Below are 27,343 nucleotides of genomic sequence, written 5' to 3'. Positions count from 1 at the left end.
GACAGTTCTGCACTGTCTGGAACTAATATTTGTATGGCTTTTACCCATGCTGCTTTTGAAAAAAACCATATTATTAACATACCTAACACTAACAGGCAGGCAAGGGGCTGAGGGGGCCCCCTGAAATTTTCAAGGAGGGGGCCGGACACCCTCAATATTCTGCAGCCTGTTATGGGTCTCCTTGTGGCTGCATTGGGCCCAGCAGGCCTTTCAAGACCTTCCCACAGTCGTGGCGGGCCTCACAGCCTCCTCCTGCCACATGACATCACATGAACGTGCACAAGGCACCCCCAAAGTTGGATGGAACCCAGCACCTTTGCTAACAGGAACAGATATGTGTTAAGGGATCTGTATGTATATTTGGATTTTAAAAACCACAAAGCCACACATAACTAAGGTAAAGGGTAAAGGGACCCCTGACCATTAGGTCCTGTCGTGACCGACTCTGGGGTTGTAGCGCTCATCTCGCTTTATTGGCCAAGGGAGCCGGCATACAGCTTCTGGGCCATGTGGCCAGCATGACTAAGCCACTTCTGGCAAACCAGAGCAGCACACAGAAACGCTGTTTACCTTCCCGCAGGAGCGGTACCTATTTATCTACTTGTACTTTGACGTGCTTTCAAACTGCTAGGTTGGCAGGAGCAGGGACCGAGCAACGGGAGCTCATCCCATCATGGGGATTCAAACCGCCGACCTTCTGATCAGCAAGTCCTAGGCTCTGTGGTTTAACCCACAGCGCACCATAACTAAGAAGTGCAAAATTACTCATTACTAGAAATACAGAAAGCGGGTTTATACCAGGGTCAGGCTATCTGCCCATCTAACTTAATGTTGTGTCTCCTCTACCTGGCAGCAGCTCTCTGGAGTCTCAGGCAGAGGTCATTACCATCTTTTTAGCTGGCAATAACATGGTTTGAATGTGGGGTGTTCTGCTTGCAAAAACACAGCTTTATGACTGAGCCTCTCCCTTAATTGGAACAGCACATTACTGCATCTACAATCTCACAGCCAGCCTAATGTCTCATCTGAAAGAAGAGGAAAATTGTCCCAAACGATATGTCTCCATATTACAGATGACTCTGTAGGAAAGACAGCACTCCATTTCAATATTTTGCTTTCTTCACCTAGTTTGGTATAGTCATAATCAGAAACAAAAAGCATATCCTGCAGACTGCACCAGGTGGCTGCAATGCACTCTGGAATACACCCTGCGATTGAGGCAGACTCTGGAACCGCATATGAGCAACAAAGTTTCCGCATGGACACCAGGACTACTGGCATAGCTGTATGCATATATTGGATATATTCTGCTGGATTTTTACCCAAGTTTGCAGAGAGACATTAGGCAGTCAAATGCATAGACAAGCACCCTCAGTTATTTCATTGGAATCATGATACGAAGTATATTTTGACTCCCTCACTGCTGCATAAGCATAAAATATACAAGGAAAGAGAAGAAATGGGCTCAAAGAGATATACATCAAGCTTATTTCTGCTTGCGAAAGCTTCATTTGCTCTTTTTGCTTGCTATCATTTGTGCATATTCAACTGCAGTTTCGGGAAACCAAAGCAACAGAGATGTCTTGGAGTCATACCTCTGTTCATGCCTATTTGGGTCCAAGATTAAAAGGGGGTAGCTGAGCAACCCTTAACTAGGCTCCCTGATCAATGCGCATCCTATGCCCCCACCCCCGCCTGCTGCCGTTGAAATACAGTGGTACCTCGGGTTAAGTACTTAATTCGTTTCGGAGGTCCGTTCTTAACCTGAAACTGTTCTTAACCTGAAGCACCACTTTAGCTAATGGGGCCTCCCGCTGCTGCCACGCCGCGGCTGCACCTCAACCTGAAGCAAAGTTCTTAACCCGAGGTACTATTTCTGGGTTAGCGGAGTCTGTAACCTGAAGCATATGTAACCTGAAGCATATGTAACCCGAGGTACCACTGTATTGTAGAAAGTCAAAGAGTGACTGAGGGCTGTAATGAGGGCAAGTATGGGGAGGAGCGGTAGAGAAAGAGGCAGGCTTGATAGTAGCTATGCAAGATCCTGACTGAGGCCACTTCCACGCATTCAAAGCCCTCCTATTCCACTTTTACTGCCATAGCTTTCCCCATAGAATCTGCAGAACCGTAGCTTGTCATTTATTCTGTGTCACATATCACTGCAGTGTTTCCATCTCCGCCACTGAATCTTCTTAATTCAAAAAGAAATCATAGCTGTACTTCAACAAAAGTGTTGGTGGACCCGCTTCTTTAGGTTAGCTCCAAACCTGCTGAGCCATTGCATACATTAATTATCTAGTCACAAACATTTCTATATTATGGGTAGTTCTTCCCGCCACCCAGATTTGAGAAGCAGTTCTGCAAACTCTGTTCCTTACTTGACATAATTGTTTTGCTTCAAAATTAAACGAAGTGTGAATAATGCCTTTTAAAATACCATAAAAGTAAATAGAAGCTTTCAACCTCCAGAAAACATCACTGAAATTAAAAGATCCTGGGTTGGATCATGCCTGCTTTGTAGACTGCATTACAGAGTTCCATTGCTGTTACTACTTCTTGTTTTTGTCGGCTGCATTGCTGTCTTCCTACCCTTGGCGGGTGGAGGGAGAACAATATTGCACCCTTAGGGGGTTTAGAACCAAAAAAGGGACGTGGGTGGCTCTGTGGTCTAATCCACTGAGCCTCTTGGGTTTGCCGATCGGAAGGTTGGCGGTTCGAATCCCTGCAATGGGTTGAGCTCCCGTTGCTCTGTCCCAGCTCCTGCCAACCTAGCAGTTCAAAAGCATGCCAGTGCAAGTAGATAAATAGGTACCACTGTGGCAGGAAGGTAAATGGTGTTTCCATGTGCTCTGGTTTCTGTCACGGTGTTCCATTGCACCAAAAGCGGTTTAGTCATGCTGGCCACATGATCCGGAAAGCTGTCTGTGGACAAACGCTAGCTCCCTCGGCCTGAAAGCTGATGAGCTGATGAGAGATGAGTGCCGCAACCCCATAGTCGCCTTTGACTGGACTTAACCATCCAGGGGTCCTTTACCTTTTTTTTAAAGAACCAAAAACCTCTTAAGTGTGCTTGTGGCTGCTTTAATGAGTGGTGTCACATGGCTCCCTTGTCTGTGCCTTTGACTGCAGACCAGTTCTCTGCAATTTCTTATATGTTGGGAGCCAGGTGAGTAACAGAAATGCCTCTGAATTGGCTGTGTCTATCTGTGAGGTGTTTAGGGGTCATGGCCAGCTCAGTCCCAGAGTGATGGACTGTGGCAGTGAGATGCTGCACGTGTGTCTTTTTATCCCTACTCTGGGTGCTTTGTTGTTGTGTTTTCCCCCTTTCTTCCTGGGCTGAGTACACACAGGCAATGGCTATAGCAACAGTGTATTTCTGGTACTGGTATAATGTGAGTTGTACAGGATTGCATCCAGGTGAAACTCTTCAACTATAACTTTTATGTAGCTATATGTCAATAATAACTGTGTCTGCATCAAGTCTTAAATTATTTATTCAGTCATATTCCACTTTTCCACCATTAGGTGCTCAAGGTGCTGATGCTAATAACATGTGCAATTCCTATAAGAATCCTAACTGTGGCCTTGATTGAATCAATTGATGAACATCATCTACTATTTACAGTCCATGTACGTAACTTGTAGCAATCTTTGAAAATTGTATATGTTTGAAATATTTACTAGCAGTGAGAAATATTTTCCATGCTATTCATCTGAAGCTCTCCTTACTGAAACAATTCACATTTGCCCTATACTTTTTTGAACTGTGTGTGTGTGTGTGTGTGTGTGTGTGTGTGTGTGTGTTCTCACAGCCACTGCAGTTCAAAAAATGTGCAGCATCTTAAAGCAATACATTTCCCATAATTGCCCATAATGGATAGTTGCACATGCCCTGTTCTATTATGCACTGTCTCCTTAAGCTCCCATATACACTCACCAAGAAGGAGTAGAGAAACAAAGCTCTGTTGAGCCCAACAGTACTAAAACTTTAGGTCAAGCTACCCAGCTACCTGGGAATTATAACAAATCTTGTTTGTTGCACAAACTTGTTTGTTAATTTGCTGCTATATTTGTGGTTTTATAGTTCATGATTTAGTAGCTAGTTTATTTTATATGTATATGATACACACAATGAGAAGGAAGGGGGTATTCAGAAAGTATAATTTGGATGGTGCATAACAGTTAGATGAACAGCTTCTTAATTTGTTGTTTGCAGAAAACCAGGGATAGAAAGAGTAATATTCACCCATTAATTTTGCCCAGTTATTATTTCAGACGATTTAACTAAAATTTGCCTTCTCCAAGAAGAAGAAAAATCCATAATTATATCTGAACACAAATTAGCCAAAGTTAAGTATGTTTAAGTGTTTTTAAGTGATTTCACTGGATGATTTAAACACATACTTAAATTCCCATTGAAATAAATGAGACTTAAAAGTGCTTTGACTGGATAGTAGTCCTGCCTGTTTTTATTGTTATTTTAAGGCGTCTCTCTTGCATAGCTTTCATTCTATATATAACAGGCAAAGGACCGCTGCTTAATGACAGAACATATACTTTGCATGCTGAAGCTTCCAGCTTCAGTTCCGAGAATCTCCAGGTAGCAGGTGATCAGAAAAACCTTTCTTCTTGAGGACTTAAGAGAGCTACTCGCAGTCAGAGTGGACATGATTGACTAGAGGGTTCTGATATTAGGCAGCTTCCTATGTTTTCCCTATGGATGCCATGAATCTGATTGGCATTCCCATGTAAATGTGTACCATCTCAGATGAATTTTATGAAAACCCTCAAACAGTTGTACATTTAATCACTTTTCAGGCTTACAGATTTGAAGGCTGCTAATCATATTTAAACTGACTGTCGGCTATCGCTATTTAATCTCCGAGTTTTCAAACACCCACCAAAAATTCACTTGGGATTTTCAAATGTGACTGCTAACAATGTTCATCATGCTTTCAGGCATGAAGCTGTAATGTAGCACTGCAGTTGGGGCATGGTTTTGTCTCTCAAACCCAATAGGAGAACACTCCCTTATATCACCTCTGCTCAAAATTATTCTAACTTAATTTGGCTGTGTATCTCATTGCCTTTGGATCATTAGAATGGCCTTCTGTGTCAAAGTCAAAACTGAATTCATGAGTGAGTGTGGGGTAACACTGACCAAATTTGTACACTGACCAAACATATAACTCCCAACATTCCTCCCCCCAAAAAGTACCACAGGAATGTTACTGATGGGTTTTGGGTAACTGTTGTCTTATTCTTAAATGTAAATGCTACATGTGATCATGTTCAACTAGGACCTCAAACTAAGCTGCAATGCTCTATAAGTTTCTTACCTGGGCACCGCTGCTCACTACACCGTCTAACTTCCTCTCCACTTCCTTCACATTGCTGCCCCGTAACAGCTGCTCCTTGGCATATTCGTATCCTCTTCTCCCAGCCACCATCACACGACTTAGAACACCCACTCCAGTGACCCCAGTGATTCCACTGACCATTAGCTGCTTGGAAGAATGCAACAGTCATGATACGAACAAGTGGCATGATCACAAATATTAAGGTACATAAACCAAGCCCCAAAATGTCATTCAACACTTCCCCTATCCCACCCTCAAGCACAATAGCACTGTTGGTTTAGCCATTCCCTTAGACCAGCCTGCCTGTTTAAAATTAGCTAATGGTCATTTTAAAATTGTATTTATCTACTTAGAAAAATAATAATTTAAAAAGCTCTAAATGGTGTACACATAAAATAATATAAAGTAATGATTAGTAATACACAGATAAAACCAGGAAACTTTTTTTAAAAAAAACCTAAATTATATGTCTGGATCGGCTTGATGAAATAAAAAAGAAAATGTTTTTAGCAGGTGTCTCAAACACTACAGTCGTACCTTGGATCGTGAACGCCTTGGTACTCAGACGTTTTGGCTCCCAAATGCCACAAACCCGGAAGTGAATGTTCTGGTTTGTGAACGCTCTTTGGAACCTGAACGTCCGAAGGGGCTTCCGATTGGCTGCAGGAGTTTCCTGCAGCCAATCAGAAGCCATGCCTTGGTTTCTGAACATTTTGGAAGTCAAATGGACTTCTGGAATAGATTCTTTCGAGGTACCACTGTATAGTGAAGGGGCCTGCCTAATGTTAATAGGCAGAGAGTTTCAAAGCATAGCAGCTGCAACCCGGCTTAGGTTCAAATCACCTGAAGGTCGCTTGTCTGCACCCAAGGTAAAGTGCACACCTTCTTTATACAGAAAACAACATATGTCACACTGCCCAGTACTTTCCATTGCCCTCTTTGCCCAGTTAAGGGCACAGTTGGCACATACCCAAACATTACTGAGTTTCCTTTCTGGGCTCTGAGCCCAGCATCCGAAGCCCCAAGAGAAAGGTAGCATTAAAGCAAGTCAATTAGCTTAAATCTCCACAGCAAGGAGATGGCTGCACTAGGCTGCAACACACTTACCCGGGGGTAAGTTTTCCTGAACTGAATAGGGCTTACTTCTGAATAATCATGTGCAGATTAGCACTGTCAATGCGGATTGAGCATGCCAACCATGTTTTCATAGGTTCCACAAAAGCACAATATTTTATACAGCTATCCCACGTTGTGTTTATTTAAACTGCTATCCTAACTTTTCTTTGTCCTGTTTTCTTTGTGTTAATGAATGTGCTTTTTGTGTTCATATCTATTATGTTTTTCTCAGTATGATTTTCATTAATACCTCGGCACTGTGTTATCTCACTACAAATATTCATTTCGAAAGGCCTAAGAAAGAATCCCTGTAATCTGTTTATAATAGTTGAAATTTGCAGCTTTTGCTCATCCTGCAGAGTATTTTAATATTTCAGGTATATTTCAAGAATATTTTCCCCCCTATTTGAAAATTGTTTCCAAACAAATTAAACATGTAAGAAATCCAGAATCTATAGAGGAATCATGGTTTCCTTATAAAGAGTCATCTTTGGCATCTGATCCAATGGTCAAAAGGAATGTATACTTTCCCCTTCAGTAACACACTTGGAGGCAGCTACTCATTTGTTTCTAATTCCCCCCCCCCAATTATTTTTCTTGATTTTCCAAATAATTACAAATCATTGTCAAATTAATACAATTTTCAATACAATTTTCAAAACTGGCTTCCCACTCTCCTTTTAAGATATTTCAAAGCTGAACGAACTCCAGTTGCTGCTTCTATTTTCAATTAATCTCTAGTTAACACTCCGCCCCCCAGTATTTACCAGTATTATTATTCATTATTACATCCCTGCAGACAGCAGAAAATCAAGTTAACCTTAATTTCTATCATGGGTAGGCAAGCTAAGGCACGGGGGCTGGATGCGGCCCAATCGCCTTCTAAATCTGGTCTGCGGATGGTCTGGGAATCAGCATGTTTTTACATGAGTAGAATGTGTCCTTTTATTTAAAATGCATCTCTGGATTATTTGTGGGGCCTGCCTGGTGTTTTCACATGAGTAGAATGTGTGCTTTTATTTAAAATGCATTTTTGGATTATTTGTGGGGCATAAGAATTCGTTCATTATTTTTTTTTTCAAAATATAGTCCTGCCCCCCAGAAGGTCTGAGGGACAGTGGACCGGCCCCATGCTGAAAAAGTTTGCTAACCCCTGTTATACACATATCCAGTAACAGCAAGTGTGGTTATTACTCTATCTTCACTTTAAACATTTCCTTGATTTTTAATGAGTTCTGTTTTTCATTTATTTCTTTTATATATAACGGGTTTTTTTATTTTTTTTTAAAAAGCAGTTTGCAGGGTTGCCAAAAGGCCACCATGAAAACTAAAACAAAAAACACCCTAGTACTAAAAAGTCTGGGCCAATTAAATGGTCTTCACTTGCACCAAAGAGATAACAAAACTGGCACCAGGAAAGCTTCCTCAGAAGGCTTGTTCCAAAGAGAGGAAGCCACCACCAAAAAGGCCCTGTCTCATATCTTATGACTGCGGTGTAGCAGGAATGTGTCACGCTGCCATGGAGTGAAGGTCTGAAATGTCAAGAGTGCTTAGAATATTGTAGTGGGGAGAGCAGGGGTGAAATTGCCACCCAGCCATGAAGCTCACTGAGTGAGCCTGCGCCTTGCCACTATCTCTTAGTCTAACTCACTTTGTGGGGTTGATCTTGTGCACCATCCTAACCTCTTTGAAGGGGAAAATATTTATTTAAGGAAAATTAACATTTTTAAACAAACTGAAATATTTCCCCATAATAACTTTCATTTCTCTCTCTCCTAGAGAGGACCTTATGTACCTGTACATTCAGGATTGTAACACTCCCTGCTTTCAGCCCATGGGCCTCTGCACTCTGAGCCTCCATGAGCAGCTGCCGTGCATTGCCGACTCCTCTGCTGTGTGCCATTGGAACAGGTCACCGAGCACTGACTCCAAGCGCTCCACTCTTGCCATTGTCCATCAACTATTGCAATACACACAAAACAGAGATAAAATCCAGATTACCTTTACCAGCAAGGGTACCATGACAGTTTCTTGTTTGTTTAGTGCAGGTTATTAATCTTATGGGTTACAAAATCCTGCTTTATCCTGGAAAATATAATTCAAGTAAATAGTTAGGAGTACACAGAAATGAGGAGTACACAGTCTTTGGCCAGGGGGCGGGTATTGATGTGCCCATGGTAAAAGGTAAAGGTAAAGGGACCCCTGACCATTAGGTCCAGTTGTGACCAACTCTGGGATTGTAGCGCTCATCTCACTTTACTGGCCGAGGGAGCCGGCGTACAGCTTCCGGGTCATGTGGCCAGCATGACGAAGCCGCTTCTGGCGAACCAGAGCAGTGCACGGAAACGCCGTTTACCTTCCCGCAGGAGTGGTACCTATTTATCTACTTGCACTTAGACGTGCTTTCGAACTGCTAGGTTGGCAGGAGCAAGGACTGAGCAACAGGAGCTCACCCCGTCACAGGGATTCAAACCGCCGACCTTCTGATTGGCAAGCCCTAGGCTCTGTGGTTTAACCCACAGCGCCACCTGCGTCCCTATGTGCCCATGGAGAGGGCTGCTAAAGGGAACCCTTCCTCTGTTCAACCTATACATAGCTTTCAGCACGCCAACCATTATACAAAAGGCTGTGCAGGGGTTACCTGATAGCCCAGGTGCTGGGAAGAAGAGGGAGATGAATATTCTGACCTTCTCTTCTATATAATGGGCGCACTTGAGGTGATGTGTGCACGTGTGTCAAGAGCAGGGTAATGTGGTCACTGAGTTCTATTTTGACCTTCTCAAGTGTAGCAGAACATCAGACTAGGCCGCACACAGTACCTCCACTATTCATTGCTTGCCTTGGACACTACTCTCTGATTCCCCTAAGGATGAAAGTGTCCCCCCCCCCTTGATTTAGTCACCCTCGCTGGTGATGGCCAGCTACTCCCTACCATTCCACCTCACTAGTCATATCTCCCACACTAACTGGAGCCTTAAAAAGCAAATCTGATTCTCTAGGCACAGCATTTATTGTATGATTAACCAATCTGCACCATGATGGAAGCCATAACCAGCACATTCATCCAGATGGGCCTCAAGCCCAAGTACAAGGCAGAACCATGGTTTTACTCCTGCTGCATTGTACTGCTTGATCCCCATCACAGCAGACTAGATGAAAAACCATCCTAAGGTGCCTATGTACAGTCAAGTGGCATTGTTTCACACACTCAGGCTTGATTTGTGACTAGATTGCCTGTCGCTGACTTAGAGTCTTGCTGATGCTACCCTGTTAGACCATGGGCACTAGTACTTGAAGCCTTCTACATGCTGATGCAGCATGATCATGCACAGATTTGGCAGGGTGATACTAATGTTGAAGCATGGCAACCTAAGGACCCTGTGAGAAGTCTCAGAGTCTAGCTATCTGTTTAGTCAAGTGCTTTGTTTTTAAAAAAGAGTCAGCCATGGTAGGTGAGGAGAGATGGATGGCTGTATTATACTGGTCAAGAGTAAGAGAAGAGACTATTTTAGGTGAAACAGTGCAAAACACAGTGTCACATTAGGCTGTATTTTGTTTTACTACACTTCTAATAAAGTAGCACGGACATTGATGAAACAACATACTCCCTTGTAATATGTTTTAACACAACAATTCTGATCACGTTTAGTAGGGACTAAGCCGTATTAGACATAGACTTGCTTTCAAGTAAGCATGCATAGGATTGTGTTGAGTGACATGGATTTTAAGAAATTTGTCACTTAGATGATAAGGAGGAAAAAGATTACTCAATGTATCTGATGGCGAGAAGAAAGGAGGACAACATTTCAAGAGCAGAATAAAACAAATGTGAATCGTTGGCAACAATATAAAACTCTGAACTTACACAAAGATTAACATCATTTTGTACATCTTTCATTTCATCTAAGGTTTAGGAGACATACAAAAATGTTGCACGGACAGATGTTTGGATAACAGGAAAAGCTTTTTACATAGGACTGGGTATGCTAGCAAGGGGATTGCAGGAGACACATAACATTCAGACAGTTACATGATACATATCTAACTTATATTATCATCCTTGGAAGCGTGTGTGTATGTATCCTGAAAATAGCACCATGTGCTAAGATCTGTTTCAATGTGGATATATATGTTTCCTCAGAAAGTCTTACAATGTCTCGGAATATAACTGTTCGCAGATGATTATGAAGGATTAGTAACATCTTGGTTGAGTAGGAAACTGGAGAAGCATCTCAAAATATGGCTACCCACCAAATCTGCTTATTTTGTGACCTCATCTAAAGATGTCCTACAGAACTTAATTGCACTGCAGGTGGCTGGATCTCTCCCAACTCTACAATTCTATGAACTTAAATTTAATTTCTTCCTATTTCGATTCTACGGCACTATGATATTACAGGGAAGAGGCAGGCCAAACAATGATTACAGAGTATGACATGTGTATGAAACACAATTAGGTATTGTGAAATTGGTTGAAATGAATGGTTAGCAGGCTACCCAAGATTCCTTAGCTACTGATGCCCATGAACTGTACTGTAGTCTTTACACTTGACTTTTGCCTCCATCTACTAAACTTGCTAAGTAACTCTGATGGTACTCTATCATTTAATATTGCTCTAAATCGTGGGGATTGTTGCTGCCATAGCTAAGCATATCTTAAACTACTTTTTCCTTTTCCTTTCAGTAGCAATTTGGGAGAAAAGAAAATCATTGGAGTAACAGAATTTGAACACAAGTAATGTTCAGTTTAGTCCCAACAGTAGGTGTCATGCAGCTCGTAACATGTTTATGCAGTTATGCTTCTTACTCAGGTGTAGTCATGGAGTAGCTGTCAAAGATTTCACTTAAAGTATCACATAGTTATCACCTAGGCATTATACTGGCAGTCCAAAGTTTTGAGTGGTATTGCTTCCACCCTGGTAACAGTGCCCCAAAATGCTGAATATTTCAAACAAATGGACCAACATGCAGTACAAAGCAGACATTTATAGAATTTATCAATGGGTACTATGTACTGGACAATATCAGAAAGATGAGTTTTAAGATGCACCTTATAACAGTTGAATTCCCACATTCTTACTAATTAACCCACTGCTGTCTTCTGTAACTTGTTGCAAACACCCTCAAGCATCTCAACATATAAACGTGTGGCATCTAGAGAATGAAATGAGGTCCTTTTTTCATTCAGCTGCATTTTTGTTCTGTGAACCACCCTGTGCATCACAAAGTTCCATGGCATGAGCAGAGCTCTGTTCCTTGTTCTCTGGGTCCCACTCAGGGCTCTTGAGACATCATTTGACTATTAGATGCACATATATCCAATGCACGTTTCATATATTTTATCTCTAGTGGCCAGGATTCAAAGAACTAGTTAATGTAAGCCCAATACCATATTCAATGTTGGTATTTCTTTCCCTTCAGTTGTGGACTCCTGTGCCATGTCACCAAGGCAGGATTAAGATATTTAGGGGGCCCAACCACTTAAAAGATTATGGTGCCCTCAATATGTAATTTAAAATAAAAACAATACTAATACATAAAATGAAATAAAGTTTTATTTTTCATTCAAATTCTTTATTAAAAATATTTCCCTTTTTGTGCCTCTGCTTTGCTTAGTCAATCTATTGGGTAACCCAGCACTGCATTCTACGTACTGTTTAAGAAATTCCCCTTCATGTCAAAATGGCTTGCTATGTGGCCATGCTTCTCTTTAAGAACCACAGGCCTGAAGACCCCTTCACAAAATGACTTGTATGGTTCTGTGGATCCCACCTTCTACCTCCAGGTTAAGGGATAAGAAACAGAGCACACTAAAGCACTAGCTCTAAGGATGGCGTGAGAATGCAAACAAAGCATGCTTGACTTTGCAAGCACTCCTGCTTGAAATGTCACAAGCAGAACCGAGACCCATGTTTCTGCTTTGTTGGACCCCAGCCTGCAACTAGCCCCTCTTCCAAGACCCTAAAAGAACCTGGCTATAGAGAAGGAGGATGGAGTGAAAGCTAGTGAAGGACTCTTAATAAAGAAGGTCCAGGTGGGCTTCCTCTCCAGCAGCAAGTGACACACAAGAGTGCTTTTTCCCACTGGAGAATCATGGACTAGACTATAAGCTGTATGATTCCTAGAAGGATATGACTCTCTGCTCATCATTTCCAGCCAATGGTGGCATGTGGGGCCTCTTTTCCTTGGAGCTATTCCTTCTCTACAATGAGGGGTTTCATTTGTTTTGGGGGGAAGGTGACTGAGAAGCATCCAGCAAAAGGCTGGCTGGCATTTGCAGCCACCAAGCTGCACACTCAGAGAACACCTTGGAGGACTTCCAAGCATTCAACTTTAATGTCCAAGGTGCACAGATGTTTTCTAGGGAAAACACGAGTTTACTTTCCTCTTTCTAACTAGCCCTGTTAGGGTCCTCATAATGCTATAGGAATGCATCCTTCTTGTAGAGTTTAAGCTCAAGCTGCACAAAACAACAATGGAGACCACAAAGGTACTACACTGGAAAAACAAACAAACCTTGTAAGTAGCAAACAGTTATTCTATATATGCTCACCAGGGCAAAGAGCAATATTGCAAGGCTTATGCTGTGTTTCAGGTCCATCACATGATCTTCCCCCATACTGGGGAGGTATACATGACCTTGTTCTAGTTCTTTGGCCTCGACCACATGTGAATGAGCACAAACTCCAAGGTGACCATTCCTCCCAAACTCCATGTACTGTAATAAAGCAAAGAGGCTTTAACAAGAAAATAACATGAGTAGCCAAGTGGGTTAAAAACAAACATAGTAAAACCGTAACTTGAATAACTTGGCCAGCATCCGAAGGAAGAAAACAACAACAGCATTTCCACCATTCACAAATATAAGTTAATCCAAGTTTAGAGCATTGCACCATTAGTGATCAGCAACCTAGGCTTATGATTGCAACCTTTCATTTAATCATAATCATAATCATAATCATAATCATAATCATAATCATAATCATAATCGGTCAATAGGACTTATAGATTGCAGATATGGCTAGAACCACAGCCTTCAGCCCAAGACATATGTTGCTCTTGTGTGTGTTGTCCGCTCCATTCATTTCACTGGACAGCTGGTCTACATGTGCAAAGGAGATGTAGACAGAGATCTGTTTCTTCCACAGAATGAATGGGATACCATTAATGTTTAGAGAGCTTTGGAGATGCAATGGAATGTCTTGGACCTGAAGTAAATCACTGGAGTAGGGTATATGTGTTCTTCAATAACAACACATTGTAACAAAGCTCAATATATGGGGCCAGTTTTTATGTCATGTGTATTTAGTTATCATGTGACAAATACAAAACAAATTGATTACCATCAGGTAAATGGATAGACATGATCCAGTAAATGATCACTTATACCCAACAAATCACTCAACTTCTTATGCAGATTGTTTACTATACACAGGACGAAACTGATCAGGGCTCAGTTTTGACTAGGAAAATTCTGGGCAGCAAATGATTCAAAAAAGTATATGTGAAACAGTGGAATTTCCATGTAAGGTTTTTCGTAAGAGTTCAAAGCATGAACCACTGACATAATTTGATTTAGTTCAGATAGAGTTGCACTTTTCTGCACTTTGTAACAAGAATTTCACCCATTTATCAGTCTTACATAAATTAAAAAATAAGCATTGCTTCAGTCACTTTCCTAAATTAGGATGAAACATAAACATTAAACTTCATTTGCTTCTATTTGTATACATTCACATGCAGATAGCATCTCTATTAGATCAATGAGGACAACCAAGAGACATTAAGCACGCCTAAGTTTCTGAAATCAACAGGCCAGATTCAACTAAATGATTGTGCTAGCAGGCACCAGCACAGCAATTCCTCCTAGCATAATGAGACTTTCCTTCCTCTCCTCCCCCTGCATGCCCCCCATTGGCTTTGAGGGAGGTCAGGAGAACTCCCAGACGAGCATTGGGAAGGATTGCTGTGCCTGTGCTAACAGAAAGATCATAACAGCATGATGTTGAATTCCTTTCTATAGCTGTGTGCAGGCAAACACATACAAGCACAGTTTCAATGGGACATTATGACTCAGTTCTCATTCAGGTGATAAATCTGCATATGGATTATGTTCCTTCCAACTGCAGAGGAGAGCTCAGAAATCTATACCCCTGTATCCATCTACAAGGAAAAGTAGGTGCCAGGGATAAGGGTGCCAGCCTAGTTGTCTCTCCTTGACATGACATTTTTCTAGGTGCAGTGATATATTCACAAAATCATGTGAGCTGCCACCACCTGCAGTTTATTCTATAAAGTCCAGGCTGAGTTTTAGCACCTCAGTGAGAACTAAGCCTAAGTATGCCTACAATACTTTGGATTGTGTCCAATGTCTATACTAATTGCAATGAAGAAGATACTCATAAACACCCTTTTCCTTTTTGTTTACCTCTTTCAACCCATATCTATCTATTTTAAAATGGAACATGCACACCAATAATAGCAGGTTATTTGCAAACGCTGTCAAAGCCTAAGACATGAAGAGGCTAAATTCCTTTATAAATTATTTCGTCTTCAGTAAAATATTAATGAACGAAATGCCTAGAGCAAGTTTTGCTTGTCTGCTATCAATGGGGCTTTGTATGTATGTAGTTTTTTTCAGAGGAAGCATCACAGGTGAGAAATGCCAGGACTATGCCTGCCTACCCTGGAACCACCTGGCATACGCACACTTGATATAATATATAACTGATATATTTCTAGTAGAGTCTAATTCATATAATCATGGTAATGAGCAATTTTTGAATGCTATTCTCTCCACTGGCATCCACCAATGACACATTATATCCAAAATGTGTAACTGAGGTCAACCAGGGATCCATGCAGGTTTAATATTTTTTATCTTTTCCTTGATGACATGACCAGAACTTCTGGTTATCAAGTACTGAATCAGATACCAAGTGGCTTAAATTATCTCCATTATTATGACTAGAACTACGTTCAGATATGAAAACTCCTGTTTATCAAAATATGTTTGCATTTATCAAAGCATGTTGACAATTGCCAATTCCAAGAAGGGTTCCAGCAGCTCTATCAAGGATCACATCCTCCTGATGTAAAACAGTATAGGCTTGCCTTTTCTACCCACTGCACCCACAAATGCTGGTCCAACCCTTCTGCAATTACCGGTATATCTGAAGGGTTCAGCTGAAACAAGGTGTGTGAATTTTTTGTTAAAATGGAATCCAAATTCTATGGAAAGGAAATAAGCATTTTGTGTTCTGTTATACATAAATGGAAGCGGTGTAAAGTTAAAACTCTGACTTAGTCATCTTGAATGTTTTGCCAATGATTGCAGTATCAAGATTGGGATAAAAGTATCTGGCACGGATAAAAGATAAGTGAACAGGGACAAGAAAGTGATGAAGATAAAAAAATGAAAGAAAAATGTGTGAGGAATAAAAATAGCATTTTTCTATTATTGTGAAGCCCCCAACTTCCTCTTGTTTTCTGGCTGGATAATTGCTATTTATATATATTTAAATTTTCATCCACAAATAGCAGCACTTAAAAATGAAAACTGAAGTTCTTAGGATTCATCTTCCCCTCTTCAGTTTTCTGATTCAGTGATATATCTGTAGATATATGGAACACATCCCTAAGTAATACCATCAGCTATGGATAGTCATTCTCATGAAAGCTAATTGCTTACTTAGATAATATATTCTACTTTAACTAGTGCCTTTCACTTTGGGATAGAAATTTATGCTCAGCTTCAGGCATGTTTTCTTTTGGAAGGCGATAATTAAGAGATCAGGAGTCAGTGTTGGGAACATATTGCCCTCCCTGTCCCACCACAATGATCAAGTTCCTTCACTCACTTAACCATAAGTAACTCAAACCAAAGTTCCTGTTTAACCAGGATTTCAGTGCAACATTATGCAAAAGTTAAGGTCAATCCTCACCCTGGTTAGCATTAATTGTGGTGAAGCTCGATGTCAACACTTCCTCTAAACACTTTGGGGAGTGGAGGAGATGAGATGATAGGGTTGCCATATTTAGAAGAGCAAAAAAGGGACACATTTGCCAATGTCTGCATTTAACTATGGATCACTATGGCGACTCTCATTTTACATACCCATGAAAAAGTGGACGTGTTCTGAAAAAAAGAGGACATATGGCAACCCAGTGTGACTTCTCATTTCTTAGCCATGGTCAGGTTTGAGTCAGTGCTATATCTGCACCAGCCCTATTTTTCTCCTCTCATGAGCAAATCTAGCCATTCTCATATGCTGTGTGAGAGCCGGGCAGAAAAGTTGTGGGTATGTCTAGAGAATGAGCCTCTGGATTCCTTGAGACTTCTTCCTGAGGAAAGAAATGCTAGCAGACATTACTATTTGATGTTGCCAGAGTTAATATCACAAAGAATTCACTAGTATCCTCTACTGCTTTTAGGGTGTGTGATCCACTACACACTCCATTGAACTCAATGATGCTATTTTTTTAATATGAGACTATACTGTTAAAGTGGAATTGTAGTAATGATAAGACTACTGATCACTGCAAACCCCTGATTGTACATGTGAATGTTTTAGGGTGGGGGAGATGGGATAGTTTGAAGAAATCAAAACAGAGGTGCAACCTATAAGGCTGTGTTCACATGGAAGCTTGTTCCATTTACATGACTTTCCCCTAATTGTTAAGTTCTTTATTATACTTGACCTTTCACATGATGTAAAAGCCTATTTTGGAACTATAGGGGAATATAGGGTTTGGAGTTTGCTTCCATGTTATTTGCTTTCAGGTAAAAAAAAATAAAATTCATTTGTAAATAATATGGAAATGAATGTTAAGCCTGCGCTGTATTCTACTAAAGTTCCACTGTGCTCCACTATAGTTCCAGAAATGGCTTTTCTGTTGCGTGAAAGCTCAAATATTATATGGAAACTAACAGTTAGGTAAACTTTCTCAAAATGGAACAAACTGCATTGTGAATGCAGCCTAAATTGCCTGAAACCAAATCCACAAATGGGGGTTAACAGGCAACATCTTCCCCTCATCCCACTGAATTCTCTGTTGTCATAGCATCTGGCAAAAGGCTTCACACAACTTGCTTGCCTCCAGAATTTGGAGGTGGAAAAGACCATTTTGACTTGGCTCAATTCAAAGCAGAGGCAAGGCAAGAACCTTTCGTTGCCCAGCCATCTTTTTCATGTTCAATTACCTCAGCTTCGGATTAACGTTGTGGTCATGTAAACCAATAAGGTAATGCAAAATATTACAGGGCTATTACCCCCAAGAGTGATAGCAGAGGCTTTTGCTTTAAAAAGTTGGAACTCGAAAATATGCTCTCAAAGCTGGTTGGCAGTTCCAAAAGCATGAATACACCACAAAGTTTTAAGAGATGACTAATAATCGCAGTCATTTGTCCTAAATTAAAGTCCCAGTGAGTTGGTCACAATCTTTAAAGAGTTAGCGTTTCAAGTGCTTAGCATTAAAACAGTTCAATAACATCCACAATTTCATTGATTGGCTGCTAACACTACCTGGACAGAGGGCAGTGTTATTGCAAACCCTTGATTCTCTTAAAGGGCCGCTGCAGTGTGTCCCGTAAGGTGATACACAAGTTCTGGTTCGCACCTGCGACCCTTGACCACAAGTAACTGAACATGTACTCCACTGGGCCCACTCTTCCACACCAGATTCACCTGTATCCAAGACAATAAACAAACATGAATACAGCAATGAGTATTAATATAGATTTGTAGTAAAATAATAATAATAATAATGGCATGCAAGCATCATTTAGAAAATAATAAGAATGATACTTTATATTTAAAATAAAAGATTCACTAAAATAAAGCACCTATGGAAAAATATGCAGCAGAGTCGAAAATAAACACTTGAAAAAGAAAAGAGTCATGTAATATGTGGCATTAAAAAGAAAGAAACTGGGATCTGGTTTTACTGCCATTCACCATTTTAGTCCGCTGCCTTTCATTGTTCTAGAAATTGCACTGCTCTCTGGACCCTACACCAACAGAGAAATCTATTTTAGATGACAGAAGAACAAATGAATGCACATGAATTATAATTATCACATCAAAATGAAAGTGGAGGGATGACAGCAAAAAAACCCCAACCACCCTCCATTTTTTAAATAAAAAAAACTTGAAGGTTGTAACGTGCTTTTCTTTTTTAATCTATCATTTCTTTTTCTACTGGAAAAAGCTCCAAAAGTTTAAAGTATGAAACTTCTTCACCCTAGTTTGTGCTTTCTAAATAAAGAATGGCTTCTTCTTCTTACAGTTACACAAAGCACTAGATAAACACTGGGAAGAACAAGTTCGATTTTTCTTATTGCCTCTGTTACAAAAATACTGATTTCCCACATTCCAAATTAATTAAGGGGGAAGAAATTAAAACTTAATCTGGACAAAACAGAGGTGCTCTTGGTCCGTTGGAAGGCAGCACAGGGAATAGGGATTCAGGCTGTGCTGGATGGGCTAACACAGATACAGGCTGACAGTTTAGGTGTGCTCCTGGACTCAACCCTGAGCATGGATGCTCAGGTTTCTGCATTTGTACAGTTGAAGCTACTGCCTCAGCTGCACCTAGTCCTTGAGATGTCTGATTTGGCTGCAACGGCACACATCTTAGTTGCATCCCATTTGCATTACTGTAACGCACTCTACATGGTGCTGCTTTTGAAATGTGCTCCGAAACTTAAAATGACTCAAAGAGCTGCAGCCAGATTGCTGACCATTTGGTTACAGGGAACATAAGACTCATTTGCTTTAATAGATTTTATGTATGTATATAGTTTTCCTTTGGTGTTTTTTTTAAAATGGTTGCTGGGTTTTGCCTATGTATTTAGTAGTTCTCATTTTTATATGTAAGCCGCCTTGAGTCCTGTCAGGGAAAAAGGTAGGGGATAAATAAATAAGCAAATAATAATAATAATAGTAATAAAAACAATAATATTCTCACTTCCTCTGTGAAATGGAAGGCCTTGAGCGTATTTACTTAACCCACCCTATATACATAAAGTATATGAAAGGGATATTTGTCTTGCAGCCCTAATAATACTGACTAAAGTTTGGATCCAGAGGAAATCAGTCATGTTTAGTTAGCTAGTTGCCTAACACAAAACATTCTTACAATCTGACTTACAATCAAGTTTAAAGCATTAAGATTCTATTTAAGCCATCAATTGAAATCAATGGAGCACGTAAAAAAATAATAATTAGAATAGGTCATGACAATTATCCATTACAGACTTCTCCCATTTATTTCAATGGGACTAAAGCATGGCCAACTTCCTCTGGATTCAATACTCTGGGACCTGTTTAAAACATGGTAAAGATCTTGCTGCAGTAACAGTCTTGTACACTCCTAAGTAAGGCTTTTAAATTTTATTTAATTTCCTACATGCCTGACATTTGCTTTTGCTTTTGTCAAGGTTGCTTAAAGGAAAGGCCAAAATGGAACCCATAGTCAAAGCTGTGCTCAATTTGTTCCTCATTATGTAAATTAAATCTATACACTGAATGCAAATGATCATTTATCCCACAATGACCTACTGACAGTGTACTAGCGTTAAAATCTAAATATTCAGTAATAATAGTGTTTTCTTATTCTTAATAGTACTTCCTTATTATTGAAATTTTCATTATTATTGAAATTGACAATAGTATCTCTTAGAGTGGTGAATGGCACTATTTAGTGGGAATAAATTCCAATGAAAATCCTCATTATGACATATTTTACATGGTTGTTTTTGTATATATTTTTTCAAATTTATATATTGATGTTTTATGATGGCCTATATTTGTAATGCCTAATAAAGGTTTGGCGAAGTAAGTAAGTAAGAAATTTTCATTTTCAGTGTTGTGTGGGTCTCTGTGATTTGATAATCAAAAGATAGAACACATGTATTATGACTGGGTATTGAATTTTGTTATTATCGGCAGTGACAAGCACTGCTGAGCAGGTTGTCTGAAATGCAGAGGAGGACAAATGTTCAAGGCAAGCTTCACCTAACCTCAATTTCTTCCTCATAAGTAGGGATGGGAGAACCTGTCAATTTTGGTTTTTCCCAGTTCTACATTGAAGTTCAGCTTCTGCATGAGTTTAAAAAAGCATAATGAAAATTCATCAGCAAACTTCTCCTAATGAACACATATGTATGGAATTTTGCCTAACATACATGTTTTTGCAAAGCATTTTACACCAATATAATGTGCTTTTATGTTATTTTCACTATTTTTATGCACAGTTTGGGTATATGTTATACATACACATTAGTTGGCTGGAGAACTGCATTGCAAAATTCAGACAAGTGTGAATTTTGAAGAATGGCTGCATTTTGGTTGCTCATTGTTTTGGAAATTGTGAAGTGCGCCTATAAATGCAAACTGAATCAAATCTCTTTCTCTTTCCCTATCACAAGTATCAAATGCCTTGGACCTTTGTCCTCCTTTGCATCTGATTACCCTACGGACAAATCTAAATGTAGTAATTTATCTCAAATTTCTATATGCATATTTAAGCTGCAAACAAGTGAATATTTATGTAACTAATTCCAACACAGGCAGTGACCATTTTACATGTCTCTGACTGATATCCGATCAAACACACACTCGTCACTGCTGACCTGGAAGTGGCCTGAAAATGGGGGCAGAATGGGGTGGGCATATGCACGCTCCACCGATGTGCATGGGGTTCAATTTTTTTCTATAGACTGAACCACTGCCTATGCTTCATGTCGACTGAAATGAATGGGAGATGATGTTGTTTTAAATACCTTTTCCTTGCTTTGCTCCATTCCCTCAACTCTACACAATCTTGCCAGACAAGTGCCTCGTCTTGCTACAATGGTTCCTTGAGAGTCTGGGAACAACATGCAAACGAAACTCCAACACGAACAAGGATTTTGAATTCTTTTTGCTTCCCTTGAAAGAGGATGGGAAAATCTGCTTGCAGGCATGTAGGTGTGGGCCAGAGACCTCTGAATTGCCATTTAATGCCTTGTACTAAATTAGGATACAAGGGATGTTTTACGTAGCAGTATGGTTTTACTTTCTCATGGGCTCGGTCCTTAAAGCATTGTTACTTTCCCTCAAAGCACTAAGGGTGATTTAGGCCATAAATAAATATTAAAAATTAATTTTAAAAGGGTTGCAAAAGCATGAGTTATTGACTGGAGCAGCTCATGAATCCATTTAACACTTACCTGCATTATAATTCTGCAATCCATTATGCCTAAAGAGAGGACAATCTGGAGGAATGCACAACTTGTGGTTGGAAAGGAACAGACAGTCATGCTGCAGTCTTGTGCTGTTAGGACCAATGACCACGAAGCCCTGCTTGCAATAAGCTGTGTGCTTGCTGTGATATATGAAAACTGTCTCCTTCCTTCACCATGCACTCAGCTGCCTAGTTTAGTCATGATTCGGCAACCCACCCACCTCCATCCTGCTGATCATACTTTGAAAGAGAAATAAGATGCATGGAGATGCAAGACGATGACAGTTTTACAATAAGCCAAAATTAATCCACATCTCTGCAGGAGCAGAGATCATGTCATCTTGTCTTTAGATATGCTTATACAGATTTGTTTCACTGCTTATATACAGATCTCCTCATCCACAAAGGTTTCCCTGCGCCTTTCAATGGAAGGGGGCAAATGATGCATGTACAAAACTAGCTCTCCATGTTCTAGTGAAGTGAAGGGGACAGTCTGCAGGGGCAAAAGTTCTGTGTGAGCATCAGAGTGATAAATGAGCACATGAATGCAGCATAATTTCACCCCGAAATGTTTGGACATGTTGTATTGCCTGCTATCAGACACACACAATCTGCCACTCCCTAGCACACACACATTCCAAACCCCCCCCCCCAATTTTTTGTAATTTTGTTTTTGTTTTTTGTTTTTGCAGGGGGCAAGGACGAGTTCAAGGAGAGAACAAATCCATTATTCTGAACAATTTCGACCATTTTGCAGAAATAATTGTATGGCATGACATGCAACCAGGATTTTATTTCTAGACTCTTTTTTTATTAATTTGTCTTTACATAAAAAGAAAATAAACCAGGAATAATATTGAGTCACAGAAACAAATGAATTCCACATCCAAAAGTCATTTTTTATCAGGCTTATTAATTTCTGAATGCGTACAGGTAAATCTATGATGCATGTTAGAAGATCCTAATGATTCTACTGAAGGAGATACAACATTAATTTAACCAAGAGAAAAGAAAAGCTGCACAGTGAACCACATACGCAATGATCAGTACCAAAAAGGAAAAGGAAAAGAAAACCAGGATGAAAAAAAAAGTAAGAGATGGATATTAGTAACTATGTTGAAAAAAGCGCACAGTATTTTGTAAAATAAATTATTCTGCAGTATGCAAGCTACAGAATGGCCCAGTTTACATATAACACTTAACCAAACTATGGCTTGGTAAGAACGAGCAAAATTGTGAGTACCCAGAGCAAAAATTGTGGCCACTTCACTCCTCCCCTGGTCCTGTTGCTGCTGCACTACCAATAGGTAAGCCATGGTTTGGCTTAGCATTACATGAAGCCTCATGGGTTGTCTTCCCCAAGACATCAAAAGTGGTAAACCAAGAGGAAACCTTGGTTACATCTCATTGTTTGGGAGGGGAGCTACATAAACCATTAGTTTGGAGTTATATGCAGCACTGATCCAAAACATAGTTTAGTGCCAGGTAGCACTGCAACATGAGGATCAAGGAAGATGTGGAGTGCCTGTGATTTTTGCTCTGGATATCCACACACTTGTTTGTTCTCAGCAAGCCATAGTTTGGCTTAGCGTGGCATGCAAAGTGGACCACTGTTTCCTCGGTATTATGCAAGCGTTTTCAAGCGAGGATTTGCCTCATAATCATCACCTCTTCATATTTTTACAATGGATAGAGGGTACTGTTTTCTAAGGACCAAAGTAAGTGCACTGAAGTATATGCTAAAGCAAAACTGCATATATATCTATATATATAAGAGGAGCTACAGCAGACTATGGCACAGTTCTATGGTAATTCTTTGGGACTAAGAAGCAGACTAAAAGCGCATGGGTCAGAAGAAGCTGATATAATAAACCTGCTGGAATTGTCAATAAAGTCCAGTGCTGCTGGAAGAGATATGTGACTAAATATCTTTTGGAATTCTATGTATAATTTACAGCTGTACATGGGCCACTGATTAAACCAAAGTTAAATCCTCTTATGCCCCTTGATTTCCTCTGAAGATTTTAAAGCGCACCCTTAGCTTAAAACCAGTGGGACTTAACAGAGCTTAACTTTGACTGAATCATACTTATATTTTCTAGGCATTATAACTGGGTTTCAAGGTATGATCCAGAGAGCCCCCTTATGTATGCCTCTTTTGAGAGTGATTTATATCAGATGTTTGTGGTGCTGTATCAGGTCACAGCCTCTTGTTCCCATGTTCAGTTAACATCCTTACACACACACACACACACACACACACACCCCCCCGTAAAACATGGGAGCTGTTTCAAGGTGATATGATACCTCATTGCATGGGCACATGTGAATAGTACAAAACCACTTATGTGGGGCTGATCACATGGGTCTTTCCCATGGAATCAGTACACTGTGAGAGAGCATGTCAATTCCATGGGGAAATATGCATATGGTCAGCCCAGCCCATGTGGCCACATTATTCACAGTCATGCCCCCACAGTGTAGGATTCTACCATACTGAAGCAGCTCCCCTTAAAGGTGAAGTTTTCCAGATAGTGATGTTCATGATAAGAGTCTTCTGCTTAATTTTGCTAGAGTGTTTTGAGTGTTCCTACTCTAGAAGTATAGTGGCGTGCTATACCTATACTTTGAAAAATCAGGATGCACCATAATAGAATCATAGCTAATTTACTAATGTGGCTGTATAAGCACTATGGTTGGGGGATAATGTGGGTGAGGGGATTGGTGGGTTCATGCTTAATATCTTGTACAGAGCAAGACATTTCAGGAAACACAGTGTGCCATTTAGCACAATCAATGGATGGTAAGTTCAGAAACTGTGCTATTTGGGTGATAACTATAAGGTATCACTTGATAACTTGAACTTGTGCAACTTCTATAATCAGTCACCCCACAAGGGACCACTGATTACATCAATTACCCAGCAATGGATATCAAGGGTGGGAGGAGATATGATTATCATATGACCTACCACACAATAGCTAGAGCTTAGAAGCTTATAAGGCATCACCTACTCCTTAGATACAATGAAGGCCTCCATATTAAGATGTTAGATTTTGCTAAATCTTACAAAACACTGTCGTAACAGGTACAATCTATTCCTTGATTGCATTCTGAATACAATTTACTCCATCACACATACACTTATTTCATGGAATTACATGGAATAAGTGGTTGGGCGTTTGTGGCCTAATGATAAAGAAGCATGTGTACTAATGGCTGTAATTTACCCCTGAATAATCCCACTACAGTGTGGAGTAAGTGGTTTAAGGATTGTGATCCTAGTTGATAAATAATTATGGAGAGAAAGCTTCATTCAAAAGAAAAATGGCACCGAGCTTGCTGAAACAACACTGGTCTTTTCTTTTTCAGTGTAGCTTCTATGAGTAAATAATTTCATTTAGCGACCAATGTGCATAACTTTTTATTTGCATTGATCTATTTGGCCAGGTTCATTTGCTAGTCTTCAAGTGCTTTAACTGGTTTAGCAAACTTTCTGGCATCTGATCCAGATATAGCCATGTGCAAATATGTATGCACAGCCTAAGACAATGACTGGGATCCCCTTATGAGATGCAATGCACTAGTACACTTTGAAGTACCTATGAGAGCTGCACTCAATGCCTAACACTCACTCATCTGGGAATAAGGTAGTGGAACTTTTTGTTCCACCCATTCATATTTACTTCTGAGTAAGCATATACAGGTTTGTACGGTAAGTGCAGGTTTTTATTTTATATTACTTCTGGTTTTCTGATTTCCCATTGAGTAACTATCCAGTCACTTTGAGGAGGAATCAAGGGAATGGGCCAACTCTGCTCCCACCCAGGAGAAGTGCTAACAAGTCTCATGGGTCCATATATCAGTACCTCTTTATTATTATTGTGCATGCTAATTGGCACCTTGTGTGGGGAGAGGAAAGGCACTCCCAGGGGCACAGATATGGCCCCGAGACTACTCTGTGAGTATCTAGGCATCTTATTTATGAAACAGGCATATGTGTCCTTAATAGGGGCTACACTTAATTTCCTTCTAAGAAGCTGTGTTGTTTTGTGTGCTTTTCCTTAAATGTTTACATTCAACATCATTATTATATTAAAAAGATATTGCTTTATATTTAAAGGAGGACAAATTTAACAGTATTCACATTTGACACTGTTTGTTTATAAACAATCTGTCTAATTTTCGGCTACTTTATTTATGGACTTTAACTGGTGGCAAAAATAAAAATAAGAAGAAATGGCTTAAAAAAAGTATCAGCTTAGAAAACTGACAAATATGCAGCAAAAGATTATGGAGACATGCAGTGGCTTTTCTAAAATTAAACACAGTAAGTAGAAAAAATGTAACTAATGTATTACCAGTTTGTGCCATAAATTTAGCAGCATCAGCTTGTTCCTGAGGGACCCTTTTCTCATGAACAGATCGAGGTCGCTGACTTTTAATTGTATGATCTCCCATCATTCCAAATTCTAAAGACAGAATAAAGGTTTATGAAAGCTTGTGTGCAGACATTTCTCAAAAAATTACATACTATCTCATGCAATATGTTTGTCAAAAAATAACAAAAATAATATAAAAAAAACCACCTGGAGAGGGCACTGGTAAAACTTCAGACCATGGCAATTAACACCAACTTAGTTTGCTAGGCTAGATAAAAAATTATAATTAGGCTTAATTCTGTGTCTGGAGAGAGTTTTAAACCAGAGGCTTGTTTAAATAGGAAATAGAAACATATCAGTATTTTGACACATACTAAAAATCAGTTGCAGGACAAAAATCAGTTATTTAGACTGGAGACATTTTACTCAGAATATTTTAAATCAGTGCAAACCACACCAGAGAACTACCACCACTGAGTTAAGTGTTGTTGTTCTATGACAGAAGCTAGTGTTTCCTGTGGAGATCAACACCTTCCCTGCTCATCATTCAGCCTGATGGACTGGTAAGCATATCTTCATGAGAACAGAGACAATGTCACATAATGAAGTGGCCCATAAAATGCTCAGTGATAAGCTGGATGCAATGGCAGCTGTGTCTGTTACTTTCATTGCTTCAGAAAACTCTCATAGTTATTAACAAAGCGTGTGGAAGGCCCGAGGCTTTTTCCCCCTGCTGTTGATTCTAAAACAGAACTCTCTTTGATTTTAATAGGGGAAAATCTATGTTAAAAACTCCCATGTGGGAATCGTGAGATGCTGCTTGAAATAAAACCCAGCTCTGCTGATAATTTTCTTCACTGCCTTTGGCAAATCACTTAACCTCTAACAGCTTGAGCCTAAGATTTGCTATGCCTGTACATAAATGCTTATGACTGGGTGCCTGGGCACCTACAGCCATGCAACATCACAGTGTGTTTATATCAGTAACAGAGGCAGGTAAGCCATCACAATAAGCACCAGGGCGCCAAATTCAAGATGTACAGATGAGTTCCCTACAGCACACACAAGTAGGCCTCAATCACATTCATGGTGGGAAGTGCCTCAGGAACGAGCAGGGCCACTGTGTTGGTTGAGATCACTGTAGCAGACATCATTAGTCCTTAATAATGTGAAATCCCACATTGCAACAGCCCCTTTTCCAAGCTCCTTCCCAGTGCTATTTTTCTAGAAAAGGAGGTGCCAGAATTCACTGTTCTC

At 40.0% G+C, this 27,343-nt stretch overlaps 1 protein-coding gene across 5 annotated transcripts in view; it reads right to left on the bottom strand.

Annotated features, from left to right (window-relative positions):
• The window catches only part of ADGRB3 (adhesion G protein-coupled receptor B3), a 450,119-nt gene that overhangs the window by 258,627 nt on the left and 164,149 nt on the right, over positions 1–27,343 (bottom strand). For 4 of the 5 annotated variants that reach the window (XM_081856759.1, XM_081856756.1, XM_081856755.1 and 1 more), the window contains exons 3-7: positions 26,066–26,176; positions 18,002–18,163; positions 13,030–13,194; positions 8,272–8,436; positions 5,340–5,504 (exon numbers count right to left, since the gene is read on the bottom strand). In XM_081856759.1, coding sequence (XP_081712885.1) covers positions 5,340–5,504; positions 8,272–8,436; positions 13,030–13,194; positions 18,002–18,163; positions 26,066–26,176 — 768 coding nt within the window. The remainder of the gene's footprint in view (positions 1–5,339; positions 5,505–8,271; positions 8,437–13,029; positions 13,195–18,001; positions 18,164–26,065; positions 26,177–27,343) is intronic. The other variant, XM_081856757.1, reaches the window with a different exon arrangement.

This window comes from Podarcis erhardii, assembly GCF_964252035.2.
Source record: "Podarcis erhardii genome assembly, chromosome: 3".
NCBI lineage: Eukaryota > Metazoa > Chordata > Lepidosauria > Squamata > Lacertidae > Podarcis > Podarcis erhardii.
Note: the sequence above shows the minus strand (reverse complement) of the source record. Positions and strands in the feature narration are given on the sequence as shown.